This window comes from Labeo rohita, chromosome 14 (genome assembly GCF_022985175.1).
Source record: "Labeo rohita strain BAU-BD-2019 chromosome 14, IGBB_LRoh.1.0, whole genome shotgun sequence".
Lineage (NCBI taxonomy): Eukaryota > Metazoa > Chordata > Actinopteri > Cypriniformes > Cyprinidae > Labeo > Labeo rohita.
Window position 1 is genome coordinate 25,177,973 of NC_066882.1, and position 20,801 is coordinate 25,198,773.

General features: G+C 31.2%; 2 protein-coding genes across 3 annotated transcripts in view; both read left to right on the plus strand.

Moving 5' to 3' along the window:
• The window catches only part of LOC127175881 (dedicator of cytokinesis protein 2), a 139,637-nt gene that overhangs the window by 105,138 nt on the left and 13,698 nt on the right, over positions 1–20,801 (plus strand). For both annotated transcript variants that reach the window (XM_051127185.1, XM_051127186.1), the window contains exons 27-37: positions 3,582–3,680; positions 5,641–5,735; positions 6,514–6,592; positions 6,734–6,834; positions 6,955–7,162; positions 9,220–9,305; positions 9,436–9,592; positions 15,072–15,112; positions 17,610–17,700; positions 20,017–20,127; positions 20,262–20,351. In XM_051127185.1, coding sequence (XP_050983142.1) covers positions 3,582–3,680; positions 5,641–5,735; positions 6,514–6,592; positions 6,734–6,834; positions 6,955–7,162; positions 9,220–9,305; positions 9,436–9,592; positions 15,072–15,112; positions 17,610–17,700; positions 20,017–20,127; positions 20,262–20,351 — 1,158 coding nt within the window. The remainder of the gene's footprint in view (positions 1–3,581; positions 3,681–5,640; positions 5,736–6,513; positions 6,593–6,733; positions 6,835–6,954; positions 7,163–9,219; positions 9,306–9,435; positions 9,593–15,071; positions 15,113–17,609; positions 17,701–20,016; positions 20,128–20,261; positions 20,352–20,801) is intronic.
• LOC127175882 (protein diaphanous homolog 1) overlaps positions 1–20,801 on the plus strand; it is a 409,358-nt gene that overhangs the window by 33,298 nt on the left and 355,259 nt on the right. The gene's annotated exons all lie outside the window — the stretch shown is intronic.

Consider the following 20,801-nt stretch of genomic DNA (forward strand, 5'->3'; position numbering starts at 1 on the left):
CTGTTGGTCGATTAAAACTTTTAATCTAATTAATTGCATGATGTTTTGATTAATAAATCTAATTAATCGCAAAGTTAATTTGACTGTAAAAATACCCACAAAAGTTTTTTTAAAGCTATATTTGTGTTAACTGAGAATGTATCAAGTAGACATTACAAATTGTAGCTTCAGAAAAATATATTTTATTTGATTCAACACTATTCAACTATGGAATATAAAAGAAGATCATGAGAAATATCTCAGTATTTTTTGTTCATACAATGAAATTGGTAACCAAAACAGATTGTTACCAACAGTCTTGAAAATTCCTTCTTTTATATTCCACAAAAGAAAGTTTTGAAATGATATGAGGGTGAATAAATGATGACAAAATTATTTTTTGGGGGGTGAACTATCCCTTTAATGATTTAAAGTAAATCTCGGAAACGTTCCAAAATTTTTTAAACTTTCCGGGATTTTTTGGATTCTGCCTGGAATAGTTGGGAAGTTTCTGGAAATTTACCGCAAATTTTTCACCCCTTTGCAACCCTAATTATTATTAATTTTATTATTATTATTATTTTTTATTTATTTTTATTTTTTATTTTTTTAATGAAATGATATTCTAAATAAGAAACTAAATCTGCCAGTCTTTTTGAGTCATTCATTCACCCATTCAATTCGTTTAAACGGCTGATTCAATCAGGAATTAAGTAAATGGCTCTCTTTATGAATGAACCTTTGAATCAATGGTTCACACGATTCGTTCAAAACGTGGATTCATTCAAAAACTAAACACAACTTTGTTGCTCGGAGACGCACAACAATTCTGCTGTTGCTTCAAGGGTAATATGTCCTCTGTAAAATTGAGCAAAAACACATACTGTGTTTAAAATATAACACAATATCAACTTCTTATTAACTGAACTGTGATAAAATCACATTTAAGCTTGTGATAGATCAGGACAAAATCAGCACTCGTGTCATATTGCTCTTGCTGCCAATGTGATATCATGTAATATGTGATACATATAAATATATGAGACAAAACATATACAGGGGCATTTTTTGCACCGGTATCTTATTGCCCTGCATCATATTTGCCAACAGTCAGTCAACTACATAAAATATAAGATGACATGCAGGTCGGGGGGCGTGGCCAGCGCGTTAGCTGCTTTAAAATATTTTAATCACATTATTTTTACATAACTATTTAATTTAGTTAACTGACAGCCCTAATATAAACATAGAGTTAAACCAAATGCCGTTCCATTGATTTTTCCCCACAAGGAGTCTAAACGCCCCTGGATATCGAGTAAAATCCACACTGAGAAACTCCTTCAGTGGCAGCAGTGTCATGAAAAGAATTGACATGTTTACATCCTACCAGGATGGCATCTAACATTTTTTTCTCTGCCGTATATAAGCTCTTTCAGTAGCTGTGGTCTACTAAAACTTCAAAGGCATCAGGGCTAAAGTGCAGAGAACAAAGACGCAGGTCTTTAGGAAGTTTTATTTGTCCACAGGCATCTTCCCATTCTTTTCTCCTTTTCTTATTGCTAAGAAAGCAGTGAAAACTTACATCGCTTCTCTTGTTGCCCTTTGACTGAAAATTACAACCAAAAGCTGCACAGTGTGGTGTTGCATCAGTATTTTATTTTCGAGTTGTGTTGTGGTAAAAATAGCAACAGGTAGTGGCAGTAGCTTACCGAGTACAACCATCTGACGTGATCAAAATAATGGCACTTCCCAAAGTCCAAAATATGTATAAAACAATGTGCATTTTTTAAAAATAATGTAAATCTTTCATGGGTTTTCTGCTACATATTTTAGTAAGAGACATCATTTACATTACATTAAGCCATACATGTGCGCATACATCATGGTACTGTCCAATATGGCGCTAGGGTGAAGAAAAAGAGAAGAATTGTTGAAAAAAGTTACGTGTTTTTCTGTTGTTTTTTGCACACAAAAAATATTCTTATAGCGCCATAAAATTACGGTTGAACCACTGATGTCACATGGACAACCCTTGTTGTCTATGGAGGGTCAGAGAGCTCTCAGATTTCACCAGAAGTATGGTGGATGTCCTTTGTGTTCTGAAGAGGAACAAAGGTTTTTGGAATGACATGAGAGTGAGTAATTAATGACAGAATTTTCACTTTTGAGTGAGCTGTCCCTTTAAGAGTTTAAGACTAGACTCTGTGCTGATAGTCGAAAGTCTTTGTAAGTTTGTCTTGATTTGGAACAAGTCCCTGTCTAGTTACGCAGCTCACTGGGTTTCAGTGAATGTGTATTTTGTGTATTGGTGAGCAGAGCTGAGGAGTGTCTGTTTTTACTGTCATTCTGTCTTTGTTTGTCAGGCTGCAGACAGACAGCAGTGAGACATATGGCACTCGCTACAGAGAAATCTCACCTCTCTCTCTCACACACAGACGGTTTAAAGCAATAGAGGTGTGTGTGATCAGCATATTTCCAGCAGCGGGATGGATCTCAGAGCTCTTTAAACAGCTGATGGGAACATCACCGGCTTCTGTCTCAGCACAATCGTTTGAAATGCTTCCCTTTAGATGAGTCCTGTGTCTGTCTGCTGGATTTATCACTAGTTTTCATGAGTTTTTCTGTCTTAAAGAAGCATGGCATTTTTTCAGTGCTAATGTGTATATTCCAGTGTAATTTACAGGGTCATTGTAGGTTTGTTTGACTTTCTGTAGAGTCTGCACTGCAGATGATGTAATTGAGTTGAAGACGCTTTTTAAATCACTGACAGAATATTTAGCAATAAACTTCACATACAGTACCATTTAAAAGTTTGGGATAATAGATAATAGTCCATTTCTTGAGCAGCAAATCTGCATATTAGAATGATTTCTGAAAGATCATGTGACACTGAAAACTGGAGTAATGGTGCTGAAAATTCAGCTTTGCATAACAGGAATAAATTGTATTCTACAATGTATTGCAATAGAAAACTGTTATTGTACATTATAATAATATTTCACATTTTTTAATATATTTTTCAAATGAATGCAGCCTTTGTACACAGAAGAGACTTCTTTCAAAATCTTACTGATCCCAAATTTTTTAACAGTTTTTATAAGCATAATCAGTGGCTATGTACATATTGTACCTCAGTTTTTATCATTGACAGTCCTTCATGGGATGCAAAGTTCATTCTTCTTCTGATATTTCTGTACTGTGTGACAGAATAAACTGCACACTTCATTTCATTCATATTCATACACACATTTTATCAGCAGCGTACAGTCAGGATTGTGAGGTCTGTGTGAGTGATGGGTCTCACCTCTCTGTCTGCGAACATCCATCCGTCATCCATCACTTTTCCTCTCTGCCTGTATCATTTATCATCTGATCAGAGAGAGGGAGTGAGGGAAGGAAGGCACATGTAGAGTGGACGTGGAGGGGAAATTGGACGTCGATTTGAATGATTGAAAAATTCTCCAAACTATCTGAAATGTTGTTCATCATCTTTTGTCCCGTCAGCTGAATCAGAGTGTTGGGACTTTCAGGACTTTTTGGTTTGTTGTTGTTGAAGTTGAGATTTGATCCTGGGCTCTGTCTGTGTCTTTGTTTCACTTTAGTCTCGTGTGGTGGCCTGTATGACAGCTATTCTCAGTCAGATGGACGACAGACACTATTCACGCTACATAGAGACCTTCAGCGGAACCACAGACCTAGTGGTGAGTCACTGCCTGTCTGTCATACTGTCTGTCTGTCTATTAGTTTATCTGTCGTTCTATCTGTCATTTGATTGTTCTTTTGTTCTGTGTCCATTATCTGTCTGTCTGTTCATCTGTCCATCTGTTTATCTATCTGCCTGTCTGTCTTTTTGTCTGTCCGTCCATCCGTCCATTATCGATCTTTCTGTCAGTCTATTATCCGTCCATCAGTCTTTCCGCCTGTCTGTCTGTCCGTCCATCCGTCCGTCCCTCCATCCCTCCATCTATCTATCTATCTATCTATCCGTCCCTCCATCCCTCCATCTATCTATCTATCTATCTATCTATCTATCTATCTATCTATCTATCTATCTATCTATCTATCTATCTATCTGTCTGTCTGTCTGTCTGTCTGTCTGTCTGTCTGGCTGACTGTCCATCCATCCATCCGTCCCTCCATCCCTCCATCTGTTGTACCTTATTTTGATTCTAGATCAGACTGTGAATTGCTTATCTATCTATCTATCTATCTATCTATCTATCTATCTATCTATCTATCTATCTATCTATCTATCTATCTGTCTATCTGTCTGTCTATCTATCTATCTATCTATCTATCTAGCTATATCTATCTGTCTGTCTGTCCATCTGTCTGTTTGTCTGTCTATTATCCGTCTGTCTGTCCATCTGTCCGTCCATCCATCTGTCCGTCTGTCTATCTGTCTCTGTCTGTCTGTCTATTATGTATCTATCTATCTGTATGTCTGTCTTTCCGTCCATCCACCTGTCCGTCTGTCTGTCTGTCTATCTATCTATCTATCTATCTATCTATCTATCTATCTATCTATCTATCTATCTATCTGTCTGTCTATCTATCTATATCTGTCTGTCTGTCTGTCCATCTGTCTGTCTGTCTGTCTATCTATCTGTCAGTCTGTCTACCGTCTGTCCATTATCGGTCTGTCTGTCTATTATCTGTCCAACCGTCTCTCCACCCGTCTATCTGTCTGTCCATCTGTCCGTCCATCCATCAGTCCATCCGTCCGTCTGTCTATCTGTCACTGTCTGTCTGTCTATTATGTATCTGTCTATCTGTCTTTCCATCCATCCATCTGTCCGTCTATCTATCTATCTATCTATCTATCTATCTATCTATCTACCTACCTATCTGTCTGTCTGTCTGTCTGTCCATCTGTCTATCTATCTGTCTGTCTGACTGTCTGTCCATCCATCTGTTTATCAGTCTGTCCATCTGTCCGTCTATTTTCTGTCTATCTGCCTGTCCATCTGTCCGTCTGTCTGTCTGTCTGTTTGTCTTTCTATTATCTGTCTGTCTGTCCATCTGTCTATCTATCTGTCTGTCTGACTGTCCGTCCATCCGTCCATCCCTCCATCTGTTGTATCTTATTTTGATTCTAGATCAGACTGTGAATTGCTTGTCTATCTATCTATCTATCTATCTATCTATCTATCTATCTATCTATCTATCTATCTGTCTGTCTGTCCATCTGTCTATCTATCTGTCTGTCTGACTGTCCGTCCATCCGTCCATCCCTCCATCTGTTGTATCTTATTTTGATTCTAGATCAGACTGTGAATTGCTTGTCTATCTATCTATCTATCTATCTATCTATCTATCTATCTATCTATCTATCTATCTATCTATCTCTATCTGTCTGTCTGTCTGTCTGCCCATCTGTCTGTCTGTCTATCTATCTATCTGTCTACTGTCTGTCCATTATCGGTCTGTCTGTCTATTATCCGTCCATCCGTTTCTCTGCCTGTCTATCTGTCTGTCCATCCATCAGTCCATCTGTCCGTCTGCCTGTCTGTCTGTCTGTCTGTCTGTCTATCTATCTATCTATCTATCTATCTATCTATCTATCTATCTATCTATCTATCTATCTTCTGTCTATCAGTCTATCGATTGATCTTTCTATTTGATTCAGCAGTTAATCGTGTTGTGTTTGTGTTCTTGTAGGACTTCCTGATGGAGACGTTTCTGTTGTTCAAGGATCTGATTGGTAAACATGTCTACCCGTCTGACTGGGTCACTATGATCATGGTGCAAAACCGGTGAGAGCAAAGAAACACACACACACACACACACAGCAGCAGTCCTGAGACGATCCACAGTAACATCCACCGTCAATCTCAGAGTCTTCAGCAAAACAAACACTATGTTAACATTGATTACACTTCAAACAAGAGGCCAAAGAGAGAGGAAGAGAGATTTATAGAGGCATAAACCTGCAGACTCAGAGACAGAGGAGAAAGAGAGAAACTTCTCATACAGAGAAAAATATGGATTGCTGTTGTTTAGTTTGTGTGTTACTTTTGATGGCAGCAGGCAGTGGCAGTATGTTGTGATTTATTGACCTCAGTATATTTCCTGGAATTCAATATCACAGTTTAAAGTTCATCTGTGACCCTGCTGGTCATCAGATACTGTGAGCACAAACAGCAGTCGGACACTTAAAGAGGTCTGAATGTCATTTGACAGGAAAATATTAGAACAAATATCATTATGAGAATAAACTTGACACTTGCTACAAGCAAAACATTTAAGGTCTATGCAATCAGAAATGATGAAACAATAGATCTGGTGTTGAAAATGATCCATTAAAAATACAGCTGATTCAAAGACACAGAGACTCAATAATGATGAAGAACAATGAGGTTAGGGAAAATATCCTGCCGCATTTGAGACACAGATACAAACACTTGATCTGTTCCTTTGCCAATGATGTTTACTTTTTAATCTCTTTTTATTTTTGTTTCAAGTACTGATTTTTTATTTTTATGTATTACCATTTAGTTAACTATTATAACTCTGGTATGTTCATCCAATCAGGGTGTTTCTCCGAGCGATCAACACATACGCCGACACCATGAACCACAAGTTCCTTGAAAACAACAACTTTGAAGTACAGGTCAGTCTGTGTGTGCTTGTGCGTGTGCGTCTTAAATGAGCTTGATCAAGTTCAGATTCAATTAGTGTTAATAGCCCTCATATCATCTCGCATCTCTCGCTCCAATGTCATTTTATCATGACTTCTCTCTCCCTCCTGTAGTTATGGAATAATTACTTCCATTTGGCTGTGGCGTTTATTACCCAGGAGTCTTTGCAGTTGCAGCATTTCTCTCCCACCAAAAGGAACAAGATTCTGGCCAAGTGAGTCTCAAACCAGAGACATCCCTGCTCACAACTGCTCACAGATTTATACAAAAATATGGCTTTCACAACTATGGTCAAAGAGATGAAATATGCATAAACATGCTTGCTTTCATTCAGATATGGAGACATGAGGAGGCTGATTGGTTTCGCTATCAGAGACATGTGGTACAAGCTCGGGAAGAATAAGATCTGTTTCATTCCCGGGATGGTGGGTCCCATCCTAGAGATGACGCTCATCCCGGAGGAAGAGCTGCGCAGAGCAACCATCCCCATATTCTTTGACATGATGCAGTGTGAACACACCCGCTACGGAAACTTCAGCAAGGTTCAAACACGCATGAACACACACACTTTTTTATAGTGTGACCTCACTTTGACTTGCTGTGTTATTAATATAAGCTAAACTCAACATTTTTACATGCAGATAACATATTATTTAATCCTTTTTGTGAAGTTGTTTTGGTCGACGCAAAAACCTAACATACCAAAACACGTATATAATGTGTACAGTTGTGGGCACTGTACATTCATTTTTATTGTTATACAAACAAGATAGTAAAATGTGCTTAAAACACTTTGAAAAATATTTCTATGGAATATTTCTATAAAACTATGTAATGGATTTAAACATGGTACCTATGTAAATGTGTTTAAAATGCTTTTAAAATACTATGTAACACATTTAAACATGGTAAAATCTGTTAAAATATAAAAGAAAATTGCTGGAGCTTTAATGATTTTGAGGAATTCATTTGAACATGGAAAAATGAGTTAAATATTTAAAAATAATTCTGGGATATTTACAAAATTCTGAGAAATGGATTTAAACATGGTAAAATATTTTGAAATATTAACAGAAATTGATGGAACATTTATGATTTTGAGAAATTAATTTAAACATGGAAGAATGTGTGAAATATTTCGAGATTCTAATTCTGAGAAATAATATATTTCTTTAATTGTTTGAAATATTTATAGTGCTGGTGAATTAATTTAAACATGGTAAAAAAAAATGAATATTTTTTGGAGTATTTCTATATTTCTGGAAAATGAATTTAAACATGCTAAAATGTGTTAAAATATATTTATTACATTTTATGAAATATTTATAGAACATGGTTAAATGTTCAAGTATTTTAAAAACATTCTATGGAATATTCAATAATTGGTTAAAATTAGTTAAAATATTTTTTTAAATATTTATGTAATTCTATGGAATGGATTCAGTTGTTTTAATGGATATTGAATATTTCTATAAGTCTATGGAACTAATTTAAAGGTAGTAAAAATGCATGTAAAATATTTTAAAAATATTTCTATAATTCTGTGGAATAAATTTAAAGATGGTAAAATGCATTTAAAAATATTTTAATATTTCCTGGAGTATTTCTGTAATTCTGGGAAATGGAATTTAAACAGGGTAATATGTTTAAATATTTTAAAAGCATTCTATGGAATATTCAATAATTGGTTAAAATGAGTTAAAATATTTTTTAAATATGTATGTAATTCTATGGAATGGATTAATTTATTTTAATGCATTGAATATTTCTATAAGTCTGTGGAAGTAATTTAAAGGTGGTACAAAATTCATGTAAAATATTTTTAATATATTTCTATACTTCTGTGGAGTAAATTTAAAGATGGTAAAATGCATTTAAAAATATTTTAATATTTCTATAATTCTGGGAAATAGATTTAAACATGATAAAATGTTTAAATATTTTAAAAGCATTCTATGGAATATTTCAATAATTCAGAAATTATTATAATTAGTTAAATATTTGTAAAAATAGAATAGATTCACTTGATTTAATGGATATTGAATATTTCTATAATTCTGTGAGATAAATTTAAAGATGGTAAAATGCATTTAAAAATACTTAAATATTTCCTGGAGTATTTCTATAATTCTGAGAAATGGATTTAAACATGGCAAATGTATTATTATATATTTTCACAAATATTTCTAATGAATATTTCTGTAATTTTATGAAATGGGTGTAAATATGGTAAAATGTATTTTAAAAATTAAAAAATATATATATTCTTATTGAATATTTCCATAATTACATAAAATGGATTTAAACATAGTAAAAGGTTTTTAAGAAATGTTAAAGATGCCATTTAGATTTAATGATTCAATGTAGGCCAGCTTTAGACAACCCCTATTAAGACTTTTAGCATGTTAAGGTTTGAAATAAGATTTTTTTTTTTAATTTATGAACATTTTCCTTATTGAGATGTCACAACAACTAGGTTTTGCTGTTCTTTTAGAGATGCTTTTCAAAAACAGAGAAAAATCTGCCCACACACACAGAATAGTAAATACACGTATTGTGCTTTTGTTCGATTGTTGAAGTCTCTGTGTCTGTTTCTCAGTTTGAGAACGAGATCATCCTGAAGTTGGACCATGAAGTGGAAGGGGGCGGAGGAGACGAGAGATACATGGAGCTGCTACAGAGCATGTACGAACACACACACACACACACACACACTGTGGTCTTGTATAATGCTGGCTTGACTCCATAAGAAGCTCCAAATCCTCCTGAAATCTCCTGAAAGCATGAGAGCTGTTCTGACCGTGTGCCGCTTCAGTCTTTTAGAGTGTGCTCAAGGACGCCCCCCACTGCTGACCGAGGTGGAGCACTTCGTTGCCCTGGTGACCGGCCTCCTCGAGCGTCTCCTTGACTACCGCACGGTGATGAGCGATGACAGCCGAAACAACCGCATGAGCTGCACTGTCAATCTTCTGGTAAGCCCCGCCCACTTCACCTGTCACAGACATGAAGTGGTTTTGTGATCGGTTTGAGTCGTTGGTCTCCTGATAGGTCGATGGACGATGTGTTCAACTAAACTTTTGAACCGACTTAATATTTCAGCACAAAATCTGGATGTTAAAAAGCAGATGCTCACCATAATAAACAGTTGTTATTCACTATTTTTGGTAATTGAAATAAAACTAAAATTAAATTAAATTAAATTAAAATATTGACTAAACTGACTACAACTGACTAAAATGACTAAACAACGAATAAAACATAACAAAAAGACTAAATATTAAACTAAAATTAAAACAAAAAATGTAAAGATAAATGCTAATTTAAAGTAATATTAAATTTTATAATAGTATAAATACACACTACTGGTCAAACGTTTGGCTTGATTAAGATTTTTGATGTTTTTAAAAGACATCTCTTCTGCTCACCACGGCTGCGTTTATTTGATTAAAAAATACAGTAAAAACAGTAATGAAGTGAAATATTATTATAATTTAAAATATTGGTTTTCTGTTGTAAGATAATTGAACAAAAATAGTTATTTTAAATTATAATATTTTGCAATATTACTGTTTTTACTGTATTTTTTATCAAATGAAAGTGTGAGCAAAAGAGACTTCTTTCAAAAACATTTTTTTTTAAATAATTATTATTCCCAAAGTAAAATAACTGATAATTTTTGACACTTCCAGTGGATATGTCTTTAATTATTAATCAGTAATTTTATGAAATAAAAACTGTTTTGGTAATTGAAAATAAAATAAAATAAAATAAAATAAAATAAAATAAAACAAAACAAAATATTAGATGAAACACAAAACTGTTACGACCTTGATGGAAATTTTGTCTAGGAATTTAAAAGGAGTAACATTGAGATGACCAGAAGAAAAAGCTGAAGGTAAGGATTGGCAAGAGAAACGTCAGACAACAAATTAGCACCGCAAAAGATTTATTGCTCCCACAACCATGAGTATTTACAACATTTAGGAAAACAACATAAGAAAAAATAATAGTTTATATAACCAAGACAAACGGGAGAGGGAACTAGAAGTGGCGCTAGAAAATCAAAGAAATAAATATAACAAAAAGAACCCCACTGTCTCCTCCCGGTCCTCTAAATAAGAAAACAAAAATATGAAAAGAAAAGTCTTCAGCGCAAATGCGCCCTGAACTTACGCTAACTAAAAAAACCCAAAAATACACATTTAGCGCACTTCACTAAACTGGTGATTCTAATACAGAAATAAAACCTACGTGCAAGATATGTACGTCACGTGACTTACTAGGCTGTTCCACGTCTCCGTTGTCTGTAAGTCAGCAATTAGATCACAAGTTTGAGTGGAGCATAAGCGGGCTAAAAGTGTCAAAGACACACAAGGTTCGTCGTGAACTCAGGTGTCACAAATGCCAATAGTTTACACAGATAATTTCAACAAATCTCACACTAGTGTCGCAAGTAGTAGCAGACAAACGGACACAACAAACAACCAGTGACACGCCAAGTCAAACAGCACAGAACTTCCAGTCGCCGCTTCCGTTTTAAAGGTGATCAACGGTGAAGGACAGCCCCGTCAGCCAATAGAGTTCCAAAGGAGGCGGTACCTAGAATCGCTAAAAGTGACAGAACAAAAAGAACATACACAAGAAAAAAACAGTGTACGGTTCGTAACATAAACGTTAAAAAAAAAAAAAAAATTAAAATTAAAAAAGACAACAAACTAAAATGACTAAAAACAGAATAAAAAATAAATTAAAGCTAAACAGAAATTATAAAAAAACGAAAAGTAATAAAATGACAAAAGCACATAACAAGTTACTAAAACTTAAACTAAAATAAAAATGGAAAATATAAAAAAGTTAATTAAAGATATTAATAAATACTGTAATACTAAAATACTACAATACTTTGGCATGATTAAGTTTTTTTTCATGTTTTTGAAAGACGTCTCTTCTGCTAATCATGGCTGCATTTATTTGATATTAGTAATATTGTGAAATATTATTACAATTTAAAATAATAGTTTTCTATTGTAATATATATATTATAAAATATAATTAATTCCTGTGATTTAGTGCTGCATTTGCAGCAGCTCTTACTCCAGTCTTCACAGCAATCACAGAAATAAATTACATTTTAAAACAGAAAAAAAAACAGAAAATACTTTAAATTATAATATTTCACAGTATTACTGTTTTTACTGTATTTTTTGATCAAATAAATGCAGCCTTGATAAGCAGAAGATACTTCTTTCAAAAACATTAAAATAATCATAATTATTCCAAAGTAAAATAACTTGCCATTTTTTATATATGTTTAGATATGTTTAATTCAGCTTCAGTAATTCTACTAAATAAACACGACTATAAAATTATTAGCTGTATATGAATTTTCACCTATTTAATAAAACAGATAAAAAAGTCCTACAGAGTTTCCTTCCGTATATTTCAATGTATGCAAATTTATAATATCTCATTAAAATGTCCATATGGAAACATTAAGATGCAAAAAAAACCCCACAACATATGGATATGATTTAACATATGGATCAGCATATAAACTCAGATCAAAACAAAATAACCAAATACATTTCAAGATGCATATGTCAAGTGACTTGGAATTAACTTAAATAATTTATGTGCCATTTATTACATTTAATAAAGGATCCACATTTCTTTCCTAGATACAACTTAAATTTCCTTTTATATTTTACCCAATTTTGTTTCCTTGAAGACATGGTATAGAAACGTTGTTTTATTCCCTTTTTGTTTATTTTTATGCATAACTGATGGAAACACAACTAATCAGGGTCAGAAATGAACTTTTCCATTAAGGGACAATATTTTTTTAACTATTGTGAGGGCAATTTTTATAATCACTTTATGTCTGTAAAAACCATATGTTGTCTTTAAGGTAAAATACCTAAATTTACCCATTACTTTAATCAATATTTTAAACTGTTGTCAATAAGAATAGACTGTTTAAAAGTGTATCTAGTTGACCATATGCACGGATTACTTCCTTGTTTTAGACAAGCCAGCTCAGTCATTTCCAGTCAACTGTACTGTGCCGTAATAGGAGTGTCCTTTGCTCATTTTCGCTACATAATCCATTCACAATTTGAGGAAAAGTTTTATTTGTCTACTGTTTCAAGAATGACAACTGCGAGTGTAAAAAATAAGTGAGTAAATCCGCTAAATATGCACGAGTCATTTGATATGATTGACAGTAATAACCGAACGAAACATCTGAAAAGCCGATGTCAAAAATAGAGCTGTGCATTAAATGATTCAGACTAAATTCAGAGTAACAAAACTACAGCAGTAACAAATTTGTGTTGGTTAAATATAGGCTATTTAATAGCTTTTATAGTTCAAGATAAAATTGTTATTAAATGCATGTAAAAAGATGTAGTTATTAAATTAAATCTATGATATTTCAAAGTCATATTGATTCATTTTTAATGCATTATTTAATTCGTATACCATTAATATTTAACTTATTTAATTTGTAGTGAACTATATATAAGTATTTAAATAATTAACCCCATATAGGCTGTTTGTGTCTGAGCTTGTTTATTTATTTATTTATTTATTTATTTTAATGACTTTCTGCACTTGCTATAAAAGTACTAAAATTTGTTAAAATTTTTATAATAAATCAAAAAGCAGTATTTGAAAAACTGAGAGTTGCAGCCAGTGATCCTCTGGTTATAAGGGTAATTTCATGCCATTTTCATCTTAAAAAGTCATTTTCCATAAAAAAGCATTTTTTTTCATGTCGTCTTTATGAATGGAAAGTGCATAATTGAAGTGAGTTTTACTGCACAGCTGTAGAGTTAAAAAAAAATTAAAAGGCTTTAAAATATTACAAGATTTTAAAAATGTATTCATGACTATGAAGGAAAGTTATTGATTATTTAGAATACTGTTAAGATGTCGTTGAAGAGAAGCATCTCTAGCTTGCTAACATTTGACATGAAACAGTTATGATAGTGTTTAGCTCTCAGCATTTAAATGTACAACTACGTGTAGGTACTCTCCTGGGATTACCAGACTCAGAATTTAAATTTTATGTTGTTAAAAAATATGAAACTGAATGTTCATGCCACTTTCATTATTTACTGTTGCAATTATTGTTTTTCTCAGTTTCTGATAAGAACGAGGCAGGAGAGCGGTCTCAAGAGTCTCTACCTATATAACGCACATATAAAACGAGCTACACCGGAAATTTACGAGCTGGCTTATCATTATGTGGATGTTCTAAAAAACGTTCAGTGCATATGGTCAATTTAAACATGTAAAAAACAGGAGCTCATAGGGCTGCAATATTATGACAAAAATCATTCTTGTAGATTATTGCTCTTTATATTGTATAGAGAACAATATAAAATGTTTAGTTTCATTTTGGGCACGTCACATTCTGGCTTCACAGACTAACATGTGTCAGTCCATGACGTTAGTCTAGTCTAGCACAAGTTATGCATAAACTCTATTATAATCACTGAAGCTATGAAATTAATGTTTTTATTTATTAATCTTTTCATTGTATATGCACAGTGTTGTTTATACGATGAGGGAATTCTTGAGCGTGCGCACTCATCAACAGTTCCAACGTTTTCAGCGCTGATTAATCAACCCGCCTCTGATTGGCCAGTGCGTTCATAAGCTCATCAGAAATGCGTTTGAATGGTTGTAAGGCTCAACGCTACACAAAACAGTGTGTAAAAGCAATGAGCAAATCATTCATTGTCACATTTCATTTTAGTCACGACACCTGTAATACATCGTTTAATTGTGCATGGGCATTTTTCGCCCCTTTGTCTTAAGTTTATGCATCATTTTTGTTCATGTCGGTGGCGTTTTTGCCACTAGCCCTCGTTAATTTCCGACCCTGCAACTAATTAAGGACGGCCCCGAGCTTTTGAGGAACAAATAATGACCATGTTTAGAAGCATTATTGTGAAGTGTTCCCACATGACCTTTTGTTTAATTTTGAGTTCAGCCGCCAAGTTCATTTTCTTGCTGTGATAAATCTGTCAGCTTTCATCCTTATTAAATGATTCATATGCAAAGATCCAGGCAGAATATTTCCTCTAAATGAACATATACACACACACAATAAACAAATGAAACCTGGAGTAATACAACAGGATCTCTATATTCTCTCCTGCTCCATAAGATATTAATCTTTTCCTAACAATTCAGTTGAGATTTAAGTTTCTTCTGCTTGTTTTCGTCGCCACAACTTTAATCTGTCAGGGTGGAAATTAATTCAGTATACGAATAAACTATAAACAAGCATCATTTCGGTGTGTCACATTTAAAAGCCTGAAAAATCCATCATCATAATTTTGCGTTACATATCAGAAGCTCCCAAAAAACACACAAGCTCGTCTTCAGAGAAATGTCAACACAGAGACTCAAAGTTAACGTTTGCGTTTCATTGCTTTGCAGAACTTCTACAAGGACATCAACCGTGAAGGGATGTACATCAGGTAATTTCCATATTAACTGTGTGTGTGTGACTGTGATTGTAAGTGCTTGTGTGTGTGTGTTGGTTGTGTAATCTGGCAGGAGATTATCTTGGTCTTGCTGAATTAATGTCAAAATCCAAAGGATAAGCATCCGAGCATAGAGACGGACGGACAGAACGAGGGACTGAGTGAGACGCCGTTCATGTTGTTTGACATACTGCTGCCTTACAGGCACATTAAACATAAATGAGCGTGTGTCTGCAGAGGGGCGTTCTGCAGGGTAAAATGTGACCGAATTCTCTGATTATCACTGTGAAATGAACACGTCTCTGATTCTGATGTTTGTTATTGTCAATAACCATGATCAAATTATGGGTCACGTCCTGGAGAAGCATTGACTATTCAGTTTCAATGACAAACTGATTGTCCAGTTTATTTATAACCAAATTTTATTTTCAACATGACCTTTGACCTGTGGAATGAGCCAGAAAGATTGAGATATAATAAAAATGACAGTAATTATAAGACAATAATGTGAGATCATGATGCATGTCGGTTCTGCACCAGTTTGCATCTATAATTTCACTTACAGTAAGACTAATGAACTTGTTTTTTGATAGCTTGGCGAAAGAATAGAATAGAATAGAATAGAATAGAATAGAATAGAATAGAATAGAATAGAATAGAATAGAATAGACAAATGTCCATATATGCATTTTTATGTGTACCATACTGTATAATGTGTTTAGTGTACAGTATAATACACAATATTCAGTACAGTACAATATCAATACAACTCAATGTAAGAATTGTTTATTGCATTTATTACTGTTTGGAAATATAAAAATCAAGTACTGAATATGGTTTCTTTTATCATATTTCTGTTATAATAAATTTGTGAGTAAAAAGCCGTAATTTACTGTGATTTTACCACACTTCATGGGGTTAGGGCTCTCTGCTTAATTTAGTACTTACCCTAACACTTCTTAACCATGGTAAAATCAATTTAACAACAGCCTAATGGCTTTAAGTAATACTGCCTCCTTGTGGTAAATATGGAAACAATTTGTTATGATCTGAGAGTAGTGAATATTATATGTGAATACATTATTTAAATGTAAATCACTAATAGTGTAAACATATATATGTACATATATTTATATATTTATTATTCCATTATTTCTACATTTTTATATACACACACACACAATGAAATATGTTTTATTATTATATTATAATATATTATATTATATTACATTATATTATATTATATTATATTATATTATTATTTATGTTTATTTAAATATTTATTATATGTATTTATTTATTTATTTATTTTAATTATAATAAATTAATTATTATTACATTATTATTATTTCTTAATTTTTATACACACACACACACACATAGTGGAATATGTTTTTAGTTATTTATATTTATATATTATATGTATTTATTTATTTAAATAAATTATAATAAATTAATTATTTTATTGTTATTTCTTCATTATACACACACACACACACACACACACACTCATATATAAATATATATTTGTATTTTTTAATTATTATAAATGAATTATATATTTTTTTTATTTTATATATATATATATATATATATATAGTGTGTGTGTGTGTGTGTGTTATATAATAGATAGTATATAATATTGAGTATATAATAGATAATTATATAAATAATATTGTATCAATTATAGTATAAACATTGATATATATATATATATATATATATATATATATATATATATATATATATATATATATATATATATATATATATATTATACATGCATACACACACAATATGTTTTTTATTATGTGTAATATTTATTTTAATATTTACAATATTTATTTTCTATTATATGTTTAATTATATATTAAATAAATATCAAATAATTTGTATTTATTACATTTTTATAATTTATTGTATTTCTGAATTATTATATACAATTACAGTATAAACATTCAAATGTATATATATATATATATATATATATATATATATATTTATATATTTTTTTATGTATTTATTTATTTATTTAAATAAATTAAAATAAATAAATTATTATTCCATTTGTATTTCTGAATTATTATATACACACACACACACAATAAAATATGTTTAAATTATTTATGTTTGTTTAAATATTTATTATATGTATTTATTTATTTAAATAAATTATAATAAATTAATTATTTAATTGTTATTTCTTCATTATACACACACACACACACACACACACACATATATAAATATAAAATATATATAATATTTGTATTTTTTGATATATATATATATATATATATATATAGTGTGTGTGTGTGTTTAGTATATAATAGATAATTTGTATGTATTATATAATTATATAAATATTATTGTATCAGTTATAGTATGAACTCTTCATATATATATATATATATATATATAAATTAATGTATAGTTTATAATCTCAGATAATTTATATTTATTAATTGTACTTGTTGTGTGTGTTTCTCAGATATCTCTACAAATTGCGGGATCTTCATTTGGACGGAGAAAACTACACAGAGGCGGCGTATACACTTCTGCTTCACTCCAAACTGCTTAAGGTCAACACACTTTTACTTTTGTATCTTCATGATGACTTCTGTAATTTTCTACTGAGCTGATTATATTTTTTTATCCACTAAACATAATCATCACAGAAACATTTTGGCATTTTTACATATTCATTCAAATATTATTTTGGAGTGTTTATTAATCTTTGTCCTCATGGAAAATGAATTTTCAAGCTACTTAGTACAATATGCATCTCATTAATATATAAACAGGGTTATTATGGATTGGAATTATGAAATGTAAACAGGTAGTGACATCTAGTTGTAGCTGATTTGAAGTTTTACTATCTTTGAGGGCACATTTGGAGCTCACATTGTAGGTTACAGACACACGCACACACATACACACATTCTCACCTCTGACACAAGGTCACTTATAACATAGAGATGTTTTGATTGGTTCAGTGGAGATGCACATCTTCCCCGTCTGATTTACTGTGGTCCCTGAAGGCCCGTGAGCAGATAAAGCCTCCAGGTCAAATTTACGACACCAGTGCAGTTCCTGCGGTGCAGCCGGCAGATTTATAGAGCATTTTACCCTGCTGCGTGTTTCTCTCTCTCTCCCTCAGATGAACACGCCGCAATCCATACATTTATATGATATTTAATGTTCTGTTATTACACAAGACTCTCCTCCCATTAGAAACCACTTGAGTTCAGCTTCTCGCTTCTTTTCCTGTCAAACAAACCTGTCATGATTCATTCAGCCTCACTGATGACTGTGACCGTGTTATTTTAGTATCACAGATATACTAGTGTAGTTTTTGTTAAAATTTTTAATTAGATTTTAATTTTATATTTTTTGTTTTCATTTGAATTTTGGATCAACTTTTAGTCAGTTCGTTGTGTTTTTGTGTATATAAATTATTTAAAAAATATATAATTTATGTTTGCAATTGTATTATATTATTACAGTATATAATTATATAAAATATATCATATTTCACTAAGTTTATTTTTTTTTTTTAGTTTTTTTTTAATCTTTATTTTTCTTTATATTTTCTTTATCTCGGCCACTTTTATATCTTTTTATATCTTTCACATTTTATATCTTATATTATTAGGATTTCTTTATTTTAAAAACGTTAAATGTGTGTGTGATTTTTGTTAGTTTTGGATTTTTTTATTATGTTTGTATATTTTTTATACATTTATTTTAACATACTATTTTATTTTTTAACTAAAGAAAAATGAGAAATGTTGGCTTGGTAACTAGCTGAAATAAAATAAAACAATATTATATTATATTATATTATATTATATTATATTATATTATATTATATTATATTATATTATATTATATTATATTATATTATATTATATTATATTATATCATATTATATTATATTATATTATATATTTTCAGATTTTATATCTTATATTAGGATTTCTTTATTTAAAAAAAAAAAAAAAATGTGTGTGTGATTTTTGTTAGTTTTTGATTTTTTTTATTATGGCTGTATATTTGTATACATTTGTTTCAACATATTATTTAATTTTTTAACTAAAGAAAAATTCAAATGTTGGCTTGGTAACTAGCTGAAATAAATAAATAAATATTAATATTATATTATATTATATTATATTATATTATATTATATTATATTATATTATATTTAAACTAAAATAAAATGAGAAATATTGGCCTGGTAACTAGCTGAAATAATATATTATATTATATTATATTATATAATAAATTTCAAATAAATAGATTTCTTTATTTTAAAAAAAAAATAAAAATGTGTGTGTGATTTTTGTTCATTTTTGATTTTTCTATTATGTCTGTATATTTTTTATACATTTATTTTAACATATTATTTCATTATTTAACTAAAGAAAATGAGAAATGTTGGCTTGGTAACTAGCTGAAATAAAATAATACAATATTATATTATATTATATTATATTATATTATATTATATTATATTATATTATATTATATTACAAATAAAATAAAGTTTTCCTATTCTATTCTATTCTATTATTTAATCTCAGTAATGAAAATATACTTGTTATGGTTTTACTTATAGTAAACTATAATAATCATAATAACATCACTTCCTGTTTACATTTAATGATTCCAATCCATGTTAACCCTATTTATGTAATAATGAAATGTGCACTACAATGCCTTGAATATTAATTTCTAAGCATCGCCTGGCAGGCAATAAACACCCTACAACACCACCCTAGTAACTGGCGGGACGTTTTTCATGGCGAAGAACCTATATTGTCCTGAGGGACTGTAATAATCTTGTTTAGACTGTTATGTGATAATGTAATACTAATGTTGTGATGTGTTTGCAGTGGTCAGAGGAGCAGTGCACCCTTCAGCTGGACTATCAGACGCCTCAGTCCCAGCGGCAGCTCAAAGAAACGCTCTACGACACCATCATCAGCTACTTTGATAAGGGCAAGGTCAGCTCATCTTCACATGGACTTCCTGTTTAATATTCAATAGACATGACTTGAATGGGATGGGATGTTGAAAACTGACCTCATGAATGTTTAACCGTGCATGCATGTGTGTGAACATGATTTTTGCATGTCAGATGTGGGAGGAGGCCATCACTCTGTGTAAGGAGTTAGCAGATCAGTTCGAGATGGAGGTCTTCGATTATGAGCTGCTTGGACAGAAACTGGTAACGCACACTAAACTTTCCTCATTTAAAATATTTTTTAAAGGTTTCGTTGTAAGTGAAGCTATCTACACTGTATGATGAATAAATCTCTTACTCAAATCTCATTGCACACGTTTATATTATATTCTTCTCTCTTTTTATGCTTAAATATATTTTTATTATTTAGTTTTCTTTTAATATTTTGTTTTACAAATATATTATATTATAGTATATTATATTATATTTATTTAATTGTATTATTTTATGTTTTTATGCTTATGTATATTTTATCATTATTTCATTTTCTTTAAATTTTTTATTTTGCAAATATATTATATTTATTATTTTCTCTTTTTATGCTTATATAGATTTTTATTATTTAGTTTTCTTTGAATTGTTTTGTTTTGCAAATGTATTATATTATATTATTATTTTATGGATTGTATATTTTATTACTTATTATTTAATTTT